This window comes from Balearica regulorum, chromosome 14 (assembly GCF_011004875.1).
Source record: "Balearica regulorum gibbericeps isolate bBalReg1 chromosome 14, bBalReg1.pri, whole genome shotgun sequence".
Lineage (NCBI taxonomy): Eukaryota > Metazoa > Chordata > Aves > Gruiformes > Gruidae > Balearica > Balearica regulorum.
In genome coordinates, this window is record NC_046197.1 from 16,926,972 (window position 1) to 16,943,445 (window position 16,474).

At 41.2% G+C, this 16,474-nt stretch overlaps 1 protein-coding gene across 1 annotated transcript in view; it reads right to left on the bottom strand.

Annotated features, from left to right (window-relative positions):
- Positions 1-16,474, bottom strand: part of SPOCK1 (SPARC (osteonectin), cwcv and kazal like domains proteoglycan 1) — a 315,620-nt gene that overhangs the window by 11,658 nt on the left and 287,488 nt on the right. Inside the window, exons 7-8 of the mRNA XM_075766315.1 lie at positions 7,463-7,579; positions 33-254 (exon numbers count right to left, since the gene is read on the bottom strand). Coding sequence (XP_075622430.1) covers positions 33-254; positions 7,463-7,579 — 339 coding nt within the window. The remainder of the gene's footprint in view (positions 1-32; positions 255-7,462; positions 7,580-16,474) is intronic.

Sequence of the window (16,474 nt, forward strand, 5' to 3'; positions counted from 1 at the left end):
CTTCTCTTTGTACTGCAAATTGCCAAACTCACCGCCTGGCTTCTGGAAGCAGTAGCACCACTCGTTGTTGGAAAGCTTTCCGTCTTTGAAGGAGTCGCAGGAGTTGAAGAGAGGCTTGACGCATGGCTCGTACTTATCCAGATAAATGGCGCTGATCTCCGAGGGATCCAGCAGCAGGTCGTAGTTCATGTCAAGTTTGTTGAACATCCAGCCTAAGGAATCCTTACAGATTGGTAGTATGCTGGTGTCAAACCCTGTAAGAAGACAGGCAAATATCCCCAACTGAACCCCAGCACGCTCTCTGAGCAGGAATCGTTGCTAAGCTGAAGCCTTTATTTTTTCAGCTGGACTCTCATTTGCCCAAAAGCAGAACAAAATTCTAAGGTTGAACTGATTGTGTAAAGCTTAAAACCCAAGCATGGCTACAGACTAGAGTCGTGGGGTGGGAAGGGCTGAGATTCATAGCTGATTACTGCAATTCAAACTTATTTCTACGCAAAAAATTCTCACTTTTTTTTTTTTTCTGTCCACAGTTCAAGTGGGTTGGCCTTGTTCCAAGAAACTGAAATGTGATGAGAAAAGGCTGCATCCACTGTTTTTTCAAACCAGACTGAATCTGAATGCAATTTAAATCCTGTTTCCTAGACCTGTTTCTAGTTCCCTGATTGAATTCTTTCCTAGCGTGCTCTCAACTTCCATCTCTCATCCCAGATTTTCACTCTGCAAAGCCCTGCCTCCTGTGGTGGACAACAAAATGCTCTGAGCTGGATTGTGAGCTGTCTGGGGAGGCAGGAGGAGAGAAGGGATGAAGCATCTCTTTTGCGGGCACCACTCTGAAGAACGGCACTGCTTCAGCTGGGAGCTCCAGAGAGTTGCACATGTTCTTGTATGCCATACCAGCACTTCTTGTGGCCTCCAGGATTGTGCAGCAATACAGGATTCTGCTCTTCCAGAGCTTTGGAAACCATCATCATTTATTATAACAGCCCAAATCCTTAAAAGGCTGCAGCAGCAGCGGTGTCACAAGAAGACCAAGCCATGCATACAGATACCCACAATGTATATGAGACGCATGCTCCAGTATTCTGCAGTCTCCTCAAAAACAGTGGCATTGCCTTCTTCCACAAACAAGACAGGGCATTATAAATCCATGCCATCACTGTATTTTTCAATGCTTGGTACAAACATGGACTAACTTCCAAGTTATCTACAATGCAAGAAAGTATATTTGTAATGTAGAGCTAATAAAGCTGATAATAAGGATACTGCTTTCAACAAGGTCTCATATACGTGCATACATTGGCTGGGATTTACAGGCACCGAGGGTACCCTGGGCACCTCGCGCTCCCGCTGTTTCAGCTGCGTGCGATGACCTGCCTGTGCACTGTTCATTCTGCTACAGGCCACGGGGAGAAGCCTGATGGGCTTTTTCCTTTTGCTGCATCTTTCATTGAAGGAGGTCAAGCTTAGCCTTATTTGCTCTAAGTGTCAAGTCCCATTTCAGGATGCTGCTTTGTTAACGTGAAACCTAAGATGTTGCTGGAATCACGCTGACAGTTTGTCCAAACTCTGCAGCCTAACTGCTATTTTCAGTATTAATCCAAAGGAGGGCAGTGCTTTATGCTGGAAGCTGTGCATTTTGTATGCAACTGCAGCTGAAGGCTGTCAGTGACATGGAGGAACATTCAGAAGGGTTAACTAATGGGAAGGTATATGTCATTCTTAATACATGTTTCTCTAAGAAAGGAAGAAGGTAACACCATTTCCTCAGGGCTAGAGGCAGCTCAGGCAGTGAAGAGAGAGATCATGCTGAACACTTCATCACACTTTTGTGCTGTTATCATCTCCTCTAACATTATCTAATCGAGTTTGAGCACAGTGAAAAAGAAAAAGGCCATGTGAATAGGCACAGGGAGAAAGCCTGCTTGCCTTGCTGAAGCAATTAGGACTATTGACTTCATTTATTTTATTCATCTGAAGAAGGCAAGCAGGATTTGGTCACTGTGCAATCTCTTGCTGAGTGAAAGGATTTAAGAATCCATGACCTTGCCTTTACAAAGCACCGAGGAGCAGGACACGCAGTCCTGCCTTGTGCGAGTGTATGGTCGGCCTGATTCCCCTCCACGGGGCAGGTTAAAAGTAGGCAAACAGGCAAGGGTGGATCATTCGTTGCACAGTGGAGCGGGGATGTGGACATGCTTCAGCTATCCCAGTTTAACAGTTTCTAGGGGAAAACCAGCTGTTTTCCTTTGGCTGCTCTTTTCCTGCACAGATGCCGTCGCTGGTGATGGTCTTTGTGCCCTGTTGTGGCACCTAATGCTGCTACGGTGAATTACTACAAGGTCTGTTATACAACCAGTTGAGTATGGTACGTGCTACTCAGCCCTCTGGGTCTCTAAAGGTCACCTCCTAACTGGCAAAGATCAACGCAGGGAGGAGGAGATCCTGGCATGAACTTGCCCCTGACAGTGTCTGCGGATTATTTCTGAGTCTTGTTTTCCTCCCTGCTGGGAAGTCTTTATCTGTGTGTACAACATGCATTCAGGGACACAACAGCAGCGTGCCCTCGGTACTGAGCTGTCTGAGCAGATCACAAGATAGTGACTGATGCGAATACGAAGCTGCTCTGTGACATACCATCAGGGCTTGGATGCAAGATACAATCATGAAAGGTCACTTATGAAGACAGTTAATTACATTAGTTGAAGAGGTTTTGATTGTAATTTCTTATAAACAAGGGAGCTTTCACTATTGTGACCAGAGTTCCAGATTAGGTTTATTAAAAAGCTGTATTATTAAGCAGTGCTGCATTATTACACTGTGTGGTTTGGAAGTCTTTAAGTATTACAGTGGTAGGTGCAACAGAAAGCCCTTAGCTAGGTGGTTATTATCAGAGAAAAGGTTAAGTCTTTAATTGTTCCTCAATATGTGGTTGAAGGTGAACGGTAGTATCTATCCCTGCTTCATATTGTCCCCTGGTAAAAGCTACTGCCTGTAAATCACCTTTCGCAGCACTGCATCTGCAGTCCAAACCCAGCATTTCTGGATGCTTTTGGCACCCAGCAACAGGCATGAAAGCAAAGTGTGCCCTGAGTGTGCAAGGCAGGCTCTGACTTACTGCGTAACCATGGCAGCTGATGGAAAATGGTTCTCAGAGCTCACCTACCTTCTTTGGGAGGTCACTGTGCTCCCATCAACTTGGTGAGGCCAAGTGATGTTGAATGGATTAACTCCTTTTTGGCGTCTTTTGATATATTTGCTTATAAATATGATGTAATATGTTGGATGAAATAAACCACATTGTACTATAATTCTGCAATGGATTAAGTGCTGGGTTAACAGACTGGACTTTTTGCACAACAGACCTGGAATAAAGATAACCTCAACGAGAACTTTTCTGCATCTTTCTGTGCATCAGCTCAGCCCTGCAGTGCCTATGGTGCGAAGCAAGAGAACGGTGCAGGCTCCGTACCCCTCCTGCTCCTGGCTCCTTGGCAGAGGCTGCCAACAGGGATGCCAATTAATGTCCGTTGTGGTGGTGGTTGCTCTCGTTTGGACACCTGCTCACAAGGACCTGGATTGAGACCATCGCATTTCTCATTCCGACTGACAGCTGTTCAGCATCCTAACTACTTTCATTCACTATAGATCTGGAAGGAAATCAAACTGGTGACCTACATGTGAAAGTCTAATACCCCATTAATACGGAAAACGCTCCACCTCCTCCTCTGAATTAAAATGGAATTAAATTAAAAAAGTCTTTAAGTGAAAGTCCTAATTAAAAATAAACACATCTTCTGGCACATAAAATTATTTTCCACCTTCAAGAGTTGACTTACATGAGCCAGTTTTATTTTATTAAAGTATACTACAATTAAATTAACAGGGGAATAATTAACCTAATTTCCCCTATCACTTAAAATAAAGGAAGGAGGAGAAGAAATGTTGCCCAGAAAAAATCCTTTATATTGCATAGATCTCTAGTAAAAGAAAAACAACTCCCACTCCAACCAAAGAGACTATCTAGATACAATACAGGAATGTTATGAATTATCAACAGGCTCAGGAGCAATTTGAATCTGATCTTACTACCTAATTAGTTTTATTATTTCCTTATGTCAAAGCATGTCCCTGAGTTGCTTACATTATTTATTGGGGAGCTTTCAATTGTACAAAGGCTGCAGAAGACAAAGTTCCTGGTCTGTGGTGCTTTGCTGGGATCTGGCAGATAGCTCGTTGAACAAAGGTTTGAGATTTAAAACACAATGACTTGCCCTCATCCCTCTCCTTTTAAGAGAGTTAAAAAAAAAAAAAGTGTACTTCACCTGGAAGTGAACTTAATACACTCAAAAAGCTTATTTACACTCACAGTAACATCTTGAAAATTTAATGTAGCATAGAGAAATCTCTGCTGGAACACCTTCTCTAGACAGCTGATGTGTCCGAGGCATCTTAGTCATCGCATCCCACCATCTGTTCCTTTTACTGCCACAGGGGCATACCCAAATGGATTACTTTGAGGATGTGTATGCCTTTTCAGACTCTACAGGCATAACCAAACCAGTTCAGTTTAATGAAGTGATCAGCCTGGTGAGGAGGGCAACACATGCAGAGCAATAAGAAAAGGACAATGTGTACATCAGAGCGTATTTCCAGAGCTGCGTGCGTCCTGTTTGCCAGGATTCACATAATTTTTATTTTTTTTTTTTTTCAGCTTGGGTATGTGAACTTTGCTTTGAATTTTGAGCCCTTTTTAAGATGTCTTTCATTTTTACAAATGTTTGAAGTTGAAGTTAGAGGAAGCCAAATACTGCCGTCCCTACTCTGTGGGTATTTTCAGTGCTACCAGAGAGAATTGGAGCTGCAGAATTTGGCACATGCAGATTAATTCATGAATACTGTTGCAAACTCTTAAAAAGAAAAACAAGCTCAAGTTTTGTGGCATTCAGAAGCGATTTCTTTTTTTAACTGACATATAAGAAAATGTGCCAAACTAAGTCAACAGTCTAAAAATGAACATTGTTGAGATCAAGTGTTTAAGATCATCAAGGCAGTCTTTCATATGAAAGCTGCCAGGAATCAAACTAAACTAAAAAGAGATAACAGCTCCTCTGTGAATCAGAGCAAACACTGCAGAATTACCGGGAATGTTTTTCTCACTGAAATTGCTTCAGAAAAGAAAAAAAAAAGACCCAACACCTTTAAGAATTAATTTGGTCTTTGGTCTTTAGTAAGGTCCTCAGGAGCAGCTCACAGGTCATCTGCATGAAAAACATCCTTTTGACAATCTGAGAAAATGAGATTTCATGTGGTTCTGGACCTAAGGGACTTCAGACGAAGTTTTAAGACTCTGGCATTTTCTGTCATGGGGTCTGAACTGAACTCACATCTTGAAGCCATGATTAGCTGTACATCCAGTTGTATTTTGCACTATGGTTCAGCTTCCTCTGCATGATAAGAATACTATATATGGTTTTAAAGATACTGACTTTGTTGTAAATACTATGGAAAGTCAGGGACATATGAAAAAGGTCGTTTACACAGAAAACAGCTTGTTTCACCACATAGTTTTAAGATAGAATTACTTGCCATTAATGACATTTGACTACAGTTTTGAGCAATATAGCCTGTGATATGTTCTATCTCTTTAGGAAGAAGCAATCTAGTGCTAGACAAGCTCAGAAGCAACACAAAAGAGCCGCTTGGAGTCATGGACCAACAGTAAATGCTCATCCTGATGCGCTGGGTCAGCTCCACTGCACGGTTAGCCCCTCCAGCCTCCCATTACGGGGAAACCGGGCACTGGGGTCCAAAGAGCTGTAAAAGGGGAGCAGTTGACTGAACCCTTGAAATTCTGTGTGCAGACCCTGGCTTTTGGCAGCTTGTACCAGAGAATCAGGGCAGTGAACTGAAGGTGAGTCACACCTAGATAAAGCTTGTGCACCCTACTTTGGGCCAGGGGCCCACGTGTTTTTGGACATACTATTTAAAAGGATTAATGAGTCCTTACAGAAAATAAATTCACATCTGCGCTCGGATGAACATGACCTCTTTTGATGCTGTTATCTGAATCTTTCCCCTCCCTGGTGGGTAAATGACATCAAAATCAGTCATGTTGGCTAAACCCACAGAGACTAAATGTCCTCTAAACTGTTCATTTTCTTCCTTCCTTAAAAAAACAAACAAACAAACCCAAACATCAAAGGAAGCAAAGATGGTGTTATTAAATACCTGGGACACAATGGATTCCAGCTTTCCGCACCATTTAACTATTCCAGCTCTGTGGCTGCAATGCAGATGTTTTTATTATTCTATCTCTTACATAAGGTGTTAGCAAGAAATTGCAAAATAAAATCAGAGCGAGTCCTTTCCAACATTGGCATAAATGTCCTTATGCTTGTATGCCGTATTTTTAGCTCATGCCACTGACAGTGGGTCAGAAAATGCTTGGCCATAAACTGGGAGGTAAGCATATTGGCACTGGTGAGGCTGCACTTCAAATACTGTGTTCTGTTTTGGGCCCTTCACTCCAAGAAGGACATTGAGGTGCTGGACCGTGCCCAGAGAAGGGCAACAAAGTTGGTGAAGGGTCTGGAGCACAAGTCTGATGAGGAGTGGCTGAGAGACCTGGGGTTGTTTAGCCTGGAGAAAAGGAGGCTGAGGGGAGACCTGATCGTTCTCTACAACTACCTGGAAGGAGGTTGTAGCCAGGTGGGGGTTGGTCTCTTCTCCCAAGTAACAAGCAATAGGACAAGAGGAAATGGCCTCAGGTTGTGCCATGGGAGGTTTAGATTGGATATTAGGGAAAATTTCTTCACTGAAAGGGTTATCAAGCATTAGAACAAGCTGCCCAGGGAAGCGGTTGAGTCACCATCCCTGGAGGTATTTAAAATGTGTGGATGTGGTGCTTAGGGACATGGTTTAGTAGTGGACTTGGCAGTGGTTAATGCTTGGACTTGATGATCTTCAAGGTCTTTTCCAACCTTAATGATTCTATGATACTATTCTATGATTCCATACACCACAGTCCATCCCCAAGAAGTGATTTGGATGCAGCCACGCTGTTTTGGAGGGTCATGGAGTTTAACTGTACAGACATGAACTATGTCATGCTAGTTAACCTCAGGGCTTGAGAAAAGTCCCCAAGCACTTTTATTTACTAGTATAGATGTGACCTCCATGGCCTTCAGACACAGCTATTTGCCTCATTAAAGGTGTCTTTGCCTCTGACCGCCAATTTTTAGAGCAGGTTGGGCCAGAGAGAGTACGGAATGACTGCAGCTCCTTTAGAAAACGGTGCAGCTATTTATTTGCAGGATCAGGTCTCCTGCGTACCTGCTTACTTGCTGGCACCTGCTCGACATGACATTGTGGCACTAACAGCTGTGCTCAGCTGAACGCTCTCTCGGGCTGGGAAACTGCCTACAACACTCAGTGTTCAATGGGAAAGGTGTTTTCTTACTGCCTTGTGCCGTCTCCGAGCTTGTTGGTTTGATGACACGATTTGCGTCCTCGTGAAGAGCACCGAACCAGTCTTTTAGTCGCAAAGCGAGATTCCTCAATTCTTTGTCTGTGCAAGCTAGAAAAAGAACAAAGGACCAGTCTGAATCAAAAGCACCAGTGAAAAACCTTTTTCCAGATAGTCTATTAGAAAAATATTGTTTGTGGTTGTAAAGTCCTTCTTATTAAGGGCTCTGAAGTAAAAGAGAAGGTTAGGGAAAAGGATGCAAGTCAAAAAGAAAATGTAAGTCATTATGAATTATAAGTTGTACTCGAGCATCTCCTCAGTAGCTGGCATGATTTGTGATGGAAGAAGTGACATGCAGAGCTACCCGCAGGTTCTCAATTAGAGCTATGTGACTATTTAACTTAAATGTTTTCACCTTTTAGGATTCCAGAGAAAAATATCAGTCAAACAGATGGGGAGGAGGGACATACTTGCTTAGACATACCGCTTGAACAAGACGCTAGGAATAATTTATAACCACATTTGGCTTAGTGTAAAGCTATTATCACAGTAATAAGAAATATATATACTTATTTATATACATAAAAAAGAAAATTGTTATGTTGCTCTAGTTCTACTGCAAATGAGACTTTGTCACCTCTGAAGGTTGTCAATTCCATTTTGTGAGCTAGGTAAAACATTTCTTTTCTTATAAATTTTTACTGAGAGGAATCTAATTTTCCCAGAAATTTCTGCCAAGAGATTAATGTCCAGCTGAAGCCAATATTTTTTTTAAGGAAGAAAGCTGTACTAGTCACCAGTTTCTGTCAGAAAAAATATTCTTGTTTCTGTATCATGTTTAGTGTTTAAAATTCACATGCTCAGACAATTTTATTATTCCTGCTGTGCACTCATTCTACATTTTAAATGACATTTCTTGGAATACAGAGCAAGATTTTATGCCATAGAGGCAGACATCCTTCACAAGGCAAGCCACAATATGTCTTCTCCAATTCACTGCACATTATAATATTCCTCCTTCCACCTTATTGAAGAACAATTGAGTCCCACAGCTTGTCTTCACAAGTTAAACTCGGTGCTCCAATGACTGCAATGAACTTGCTGATATCTCTTGGCCGTGGTGAGTATTTGTTTGTTCGCGCAGTTTTTTGGGGTGTCAGAAATAACGCTGAAGTTAATATAGGCCATTACAGGTTTTTTTCTAGGTGGAAAGTTTTTTAGCATTTGGGGGGGATGGGGAGAAAGATTTTTACATTTTTCTGTAAAGCTGAAAATGTTTGACAGATTTTCCTATTAAAGATAAAAATATGAAGATCGCTATCCTACTAAGGCTGTGTCCGGGTAAGGAAATATCAGGTCTTAAAGAAATAAACAGTTAATGTAAAAGAAATGGAAGACAATGCAATATTAACTGTAAAATGGCTTACATTACTGAAAAAGCTTATCACTTTATTTTCTTACATTAACATTATATTTTACTCATTATAAACTATTTTATCTTTGCAAGTTAAGACAGAAATCATGGAGTGATAGGATTTTGGAGCCCCCATGCCATCTTTTCTGTAAGGAACATCTGACGCTGCTGTTGTTCCTTGGCTGTTACAAAGTCTTTTATCAGAGCAAAATAACAACACAAGCAATAGCAGAAGAAATTCCATCATCCTGCCTGTAACAAGCCCCCATCAGGAGATGTTGCCTGAAGGGGTGAAGGGTAGGAAGAAAACTAATTTTATAGGTAATAAATATTCAGGAACGAACTAGCTCTAGACAGGCATGAATGATTTCTTATTTTGTGAATTTAGATCCATAAAGACAAAGAAATTTCTATCATGCACTAATTTTGACAGGAGCCGGGTACCTAAGTCCATGTTAGAAGCGATGGAGATACTTCTTTTACATGGGACGGGAGATGCTGTTCCTGCATCCCCTCTTGAATTGTCATCAGTTGATTTTCATCAGACATAATTTTTGCCAAAATATTATCAGTCAACTACAGCAACAGGAGAGATGACAGCAACCTTCTTTTCAATAACCTGTCTTCACAAATGTTTTCTGAGAAGGAATGTACCGACAATCATATAATCTTTCAGAATTAAAAGCAGGCAGTGTCGTTTCTTTCCTTCTGCCAAGTAGCCATCTTGTCCTTTGAAAGTCACTTTTGCAAAGGAGAAAAGAGAAATACAGTGCATAACAAGTAAGTGCTGTTTAGCCAATACTTCTTACATGACAGGTTGTCCATACGTTCAGAGTATTTCACAAATGTATCTCCAGTCACACCTGCACATATAAACACGGCTTTGACTACTGATTCTATCAAGCGGGTGAAAAAAAGCAGATTCAGTTGTCCAAGAAATGAGTAACCTAGTAGTATTGTGCAAACCTGATACTTTAAATTAAATATTTATTATGGCATAGGACATCTTTAGGAACCCAAGGCTGGAACTCTGGACCAAAACCAGCCATTCCTGTGCCATCCTGACACCCTCATCATGCCTTCTGTACAGGTATACTGAGCTTCACAGGCTGCAAGTCAACAAGTCACAGGGGAAAAAAAAAAAATTAAATAAAATACCCTCTAGGGCTGTTTTCCTTATTCAGATTTGTGTACTTCCAAATACAAAGACAACTCTAGACACCACAGAAACCTCAGGTAAGGCAAATGCTCTGAGGGATACTGTATTTGCTCTCAAACTCGCAATGCCATCCTGCTGTTGCAGAATGCCGGGCAGGAGCTTGGGGCATGCTCGCCTCCTCTCCTGGCCTCAGCACCATGCAGAATGGCCTTCCCAGTGAAAAACTAACGTCTCTAAAATAATTTTTGCAAAGTGTTAATTTGGTTTAAACTGCATTGACTGAGGTAATTTGAATCCATGCTTTTAAATTGCAATAGAAAACAGGATTGAACGCACAGTGTAGGTGGAACAGACGTAGATTAATTAACGCTAAATCAGACTTGAAATGTTTTCTCTGTATAGTCCAGCCAATCAAACATGTCAGGATCTGTAAAATGCCATTCATAATGAAGTTGTAATTTATTTTTTTTCCGCTTGTCTGTAATGCTAGATGTGTCAAGAACCACCTTTTACCATGTACATGTACATTCCTGCTTACACCCATCCTCTGCCATTACCCAAGTGCTGCAATCCATGACCTACATCATCTCAGTTATACCCTACAGCTGCTCAAACAGGCACAGGACCCCTGTATCCTCCTGTCATTCCCTAACAATATTTCTCTTGATTTTGATGGAGCAAGAACAGGCTTTCAGCCTCTTCTGCGCCAGAGCTCCCTCAAAGACTGGCTTATTCACTCACCTGAGGTCAGGCTTTAAAACTGCACCCTGGATGATGCTGCCTCTTGTTTTCACCAACAAGTCTGCAAAATGCCACAAACCCTGCAGATTTCCTTTGAAATTCGGTCTGAGGCACAAATTGACAGTAAGCCCAGAATTGGAGTTTTCTACATACTGGAGAGCGTTTTTTTTGTGAATAACAGAGATATTCCATAAGCATGTTGCTTAAGGATGATTCAACAGTGGTTATCATGTTGAGATTCTCTCCTAGGACTGCAGTCTTTCTTCAGAAGAATAAATGCTGTTTCATGAGTAAAACAGGAACCAACTGTTCCATTAATATGTAGTGAATAATAAATTTCTTCATGAGACTTCAAAAATTTAATGCAAAGTTCAGTTAAATTTCTATTCAAGTATTTCATGCCCTCAATCTTACTTTCTCCTGCACATTAAAATAGAGGAAGTATTATTTTACATTTCTTGTATTAAATTTTAGCTTAAGGCTACCATGCATGGTTAAAAAGATTCTGCCTCTCTACCTAATGGATCTGCGTCCCACTTTATTTATTTTATTTGAACATTTTCAGACGTATCTAATAATTCTGAATTTGTTTGGTTTGGGATACGTTACTTTAGACCCTTCCAAGTGGACTGACATTCAGAGGGCATGAGTCTAACGCACACAAAGTCAGGCCCAGCCTCCAGCTGGCTATCCAGGAACCAGAGCACTTAATGATTTATTTCTGGTGGTAGAGCCCATTAGTTATATATCAAATAATTAGGAAGCATGGCTCTGAGGAGCCCCAGATCTAAGATCCTCATATAAATTTGCATTAGTATAAGTTATAAAGCATTTTTAAGAACCTCCTTCATGAAAAATACAGTGCAAATGTACCTCTTTACTATTAATAGAAGCTCCAAGTAACGTTTCTCAGATAAGAAGAATAAGGCTGTAGGAGGAATAGATGTGATAATGGGTCTCTTGCTGTTTGAAGAGCTATAAGGAGAGAATACGTAGGTTGCAAACAATATGGCTATTGACATGACTTGAAGCACTGATTAAAAATCTGGGATGAAGAGAACCGCCAAGGGAGGAACCTCTCCTTGGCACCTTTCTGGCGACAGAAATCTGTCCAGCCAACTCTCAACAACCATTCAAAATTCTACTGCTGTGACAAAGACGCAAGTGCAAACATAGGCAAATAAACATTTTTACTTCTGTGTGTATTATCTTCAAGATAGGAGAATCTGGCTTCAAATCTTTCGCTACACCTTTTAAAAAGGGAAGAAACCACAACACTTCATCCTTGTTGCTTTATCGATGTCACTGAAAGATCTGCATTAGCAACCCTCTGATACCAGGTCCCACGTAATATTAATTCCTGGATCCTTCACTGCTGATGTGCTTTGATGACATCCGCTGCAGAGCCCTCGACTTCCCTGCTTGGGGCAGGTTGGTATTGCTGCTCTTACAAACTGGGACGGTGAGGCAGGTTGGTTAGCATCCAGCTTGTCAACTTTATCACAGTGCGCCGTGCCCTGCATCCGACGGGGCACTGGGACCACAAGCAGAATCCGTCACTTCTCTGAGTCATGGCACTGCGAACGCGGGAGGAGGATATATTTGCTGCTGGATCCAACCGACATTTCAGATCTGAATCTGCAGATGTTACGAATCATCCTGCAGAAGTGATTTAATAGCAAGCACTGAAAGTGCAGATTTATTCCCGAGTGAAGCAATTGGTCCAGCAGTTATTTATTCCTAACAAACTGAAAGCACTGTTGCTAAATACTTATTTTCACCAAGCAGAAAACATTAATCTGACCTAATGGAAAGCCATTAGCATGTTGTAAAGGCTCAGGTTTTTATAGGCATACTTCCATTAGGGACTTTTTCAGCTCTACAGGTACTCATCTATATACATCGGTGGTGAAAATTAACAGTATAATATTTAATTTCACTCTTTCGAGGAGGGACTTTCAAAAGTGCTCAGTGCCAGAAATCAGCATTAAAACTGAACTTATCTGTAGAAGCATAAGATTAAATCAATATTGAATGTTCTCTAACATCCCATTTTTAGTCCAGCCGAGCAAAACAATATTGTAAAATCTCCAGCCACTAACAAAACAAGCCTTCTAACTCATACTGCAGTTAACTCTAAACAAAACTTAGTACTACGGAAGTACATCGCTGCATTACTGCTTTGAAGTCTCGTTTGCTGCCGTAAATTTCTGGTACTATGTGACAAGTAGGGAGTCCATATTGTCCAGAAGAAAGTTACAGTGACACATTACGCTGTATTTCACAACAAGCAAGCTATACAACCAGATTCACAGAATGGGTGTAATGTTTTATGTCATTTGTCTTCTCTGTCACCTATCTGGCATGTATCTATTGCCTTATCACTACCATTGTTACTATAATAATCATTCTTACAAATAGTACTACATTACTACCAATTGCACGTGGAGGGACTGGTTCTTTGGGTTCGTATTATTGTTATACAACACTAAACAGTCCCTTAGGTAGAGACTGAGGAGCAAACTGCCTATTCCCTGAAGCCAAGGTGGAGCATGCAAACATTCCCTGAGACCTGGGATAGTTTCAACTGTTTCTGTACTGTAGAGGAAAGGAAACTGCAAATGCAGAGAAATTTTAAAAAATAAATAAAGCAGAAGCTTTTAAAAATGCATATTTAGCTGCTAAGGTTAGTGCCCTTTCCATGCAAACTAAATCTGCCATGCCAGAATTCAGCTTAGGAACATGGCACTAAATTTGAGTCACCTCCTTAAAAAGATGCAAACGTCCTGCCATGGAGCAGAACCAACGTGTCGTGATCGAGGTGACCAGCCACATAATGCAAATAAGAAAAGGAAAACATTGCAAGCGAGCCCATCTCAATCCATAGTCTGGAATTTCAGACCTGGAGTTCCCCGAGCAGCGGGAGGCAGGGGATGCATTCATGGAAACTGGCCTTGCTTGCTGCTTGGCTCACAAGCAGAAGACCAGCTGCATTTCTAAGACATATTAGTTGTAACAAGCTGTTCAGTCATTTGTCCTGTGAGCCTGGAGGACAAGTCCATTTAGTTTTGATTAAAATCTGATACAGCACAAACCTACATGATTGCCCGATAGTGATATTATATTCCTCCAGTTAGAAATAGGACAGGCATAATTTCAACAATTCAGAAGGAAAAAAAAAGGTCTCATTTTTGTATTTTTGAAGACTAACAAGACAATCAGGTGCAAAGTTGCATGGTAAACCACATATTTAAAAACACTATAGTAACACTGTTTAAGAAGGTTTGACTTCAATGTATCATAGCATGGAAGCTGACGGGAGATAATGCTCATCTTTTGTACTAATTTTTATGTTATTCTTTGTACAAAAAGAAAACGTGGCAATTTTAACCACGCTTTCTCTGACAAACAGCACTACATTTTCTTTCTTGTGGGTAAGTCAACAACTTATTTCACCCTGCTATAATTGTGTCTGTATGTGTGTGGATTATCACAATAGGCTTTAAAACTAAAGGAAAAAAATATGTATTGGCTTTCAGGCTCCAGGGAGTGGGTCTGCTCCCGGACATGTGAAATACAAAGCGTGTTCTAAGAACTGCTGCTGCAGGAGCTGATTTGAAAGTAAACAGCGAGATAAATTCAGTGCTGCGCTAACCCTCCACTTCAAATGCAACTACACACACACACAGACACACACACATAAAAACATACATCTGTGTATGTGACTTGTAGATGACTCCAAGTGTTTTATCTGTGATATTTTGGTGATGCAGTTGTGGCAATAATTACCTTCACCAATATTTCACTGTTCTTGGTTGGAAGGGGCAATGCTCTAATTTGCTCTTTTTGTTGAGTCTCCAGACAACTTATAACAGTAAAAAATGCAGTACTATGCCAATAATTTTATGAAGTAGAAAGGAATGGATTGTTTACTATTCCTAAAAGGAAAGGTATTGCATTCCAAACATGCCTTGCAGGTTCGATAAATGAAGGTCTGTCATTTAAAATCCCTCCCGTAGTCACCAACATTTCACGACAAAGTTCTACGTGGGTACATTTGTCGTGCCGCATTTTTGGCATTCGCTGGCTATTCTTCCACAGGGTTGACACCTGTGCTGATAACCACCTCTGATCCTTCTGTCGCTTGTTTTGCCTTGTCTTATAAATACAGCAGCAGATGCCAAGATCCTGCGGTTCAGACTTTGAGATGATTGCAGGAGCAGCTGAGTTATTGGGAAGACGAAACAGGCTTTGATCTGAAGCTTCCTTAAAATGGTACATTTAAAACACAAAGCTCAGCTAGAACTGTATAAACAAAGATTGAGAGCTACAAAGCTCACTCTCTAAAGCCGTAGGCAAAGCGTACATCTGCTTTTGTAGTACTTAACACCAGTTCCTTTTGTGTTCGCATTAATTGTGAAAATCCTGGAAAGTTCATCTTTGCCAGGTGCTTAAGAAGCCTGGAGGTTTATTTCAAATACATCCAAACTATAACGATGCTGGGGGTCTGTCGGAGCCGAGCAGGAAGGCTTGTGGGAGAAACCTCCCTCGTGACATTTTGGCCGTGTCAGGTACTAATTAAAATGTTATCTCCTGCATGGTTCTTAGCCTCCCAAAATTCATTTGCCAGCTCACCCTAATGTTCTCATTCAAATTCTGCTGTTTCACCTGAAAGGAGGAGTAGAAGAGTTATATCGACTGAAAACTAGAACACCAAATAAAAATGTCTAATTGAATGGACTTTTCCAGAAGTTCTTGCTGTGCCCTGGATGAAATAAGTCTTAGCAGAATCGTCCTCACCCCTCTTGCCTCCTTTCCTTCCTTCCTCCCTGGTTTTTACAGTTTACTCTGAACAGACGTGCTCGTCCCAGCAGTCATACCTCGGCACCCAGCGTGTTCTGCGCTGCGTCGCAGAGAAGGTGCTCCAGCTAGCTTTAGTCGGGGCTTGTCAAGCATTGGCCAGTCTTTCCAAGAGGGCTGAGGTCTTAGAAAAACTGAGCGCTGGTTTGATTTTAAAGCACTGTTTAAAAGAGACCCACAGCTCACAGTCCATGGGAGGTTTTCGGAGATACCTGACTTTGCCGCTAACAGCTTAGCAGGTATTGTAGTCTTAGGCATTTGAAACAATAAATAAGCAAAGCTGGAATAACAATTAAGAGTAGAAACAACACTCGATGGGGTTCAAATGAGGTAATTGAGGGATGGTTATTTTTAGGCAAACAGTATAGGCTACCATACTGTGTATATTTGAGTTTTAGGAGGAAGTGTTTCCTCCAGACCTTCCAAAGCCACAGCTGAAAGCGTTAAGACAACCTGCTGAACTTTTCCACACCCAGGAGGTTGTTTTGCTCCACTTTCTAGAGCCAAGCAGAGAGAAATTCTAAATTCTGATCTTCAGTAAAAATGTTCTGAGTTACAATAGTTGGAAACAACTTGAGCTGTCGATGATAAGGGCAGCTACTAGCTTCCCTAATGAAAATGGCCTTGAGCTTGGAAGAGCACAACTCAGGTGGTAAAATTAGTAATTTGACAATATTTGAGAAGAAATGGGCAGATCTATTTATCCCACTATCCCCCTCATTCAGAGTGGGAAAGCAACAGTCAAGAACACACATTAAAAGATTATATATAGAGAGAAAAGGTAGAACCGTAAGATGATTTCACAGAATGCCTATGCTAGAGCATAAGCACA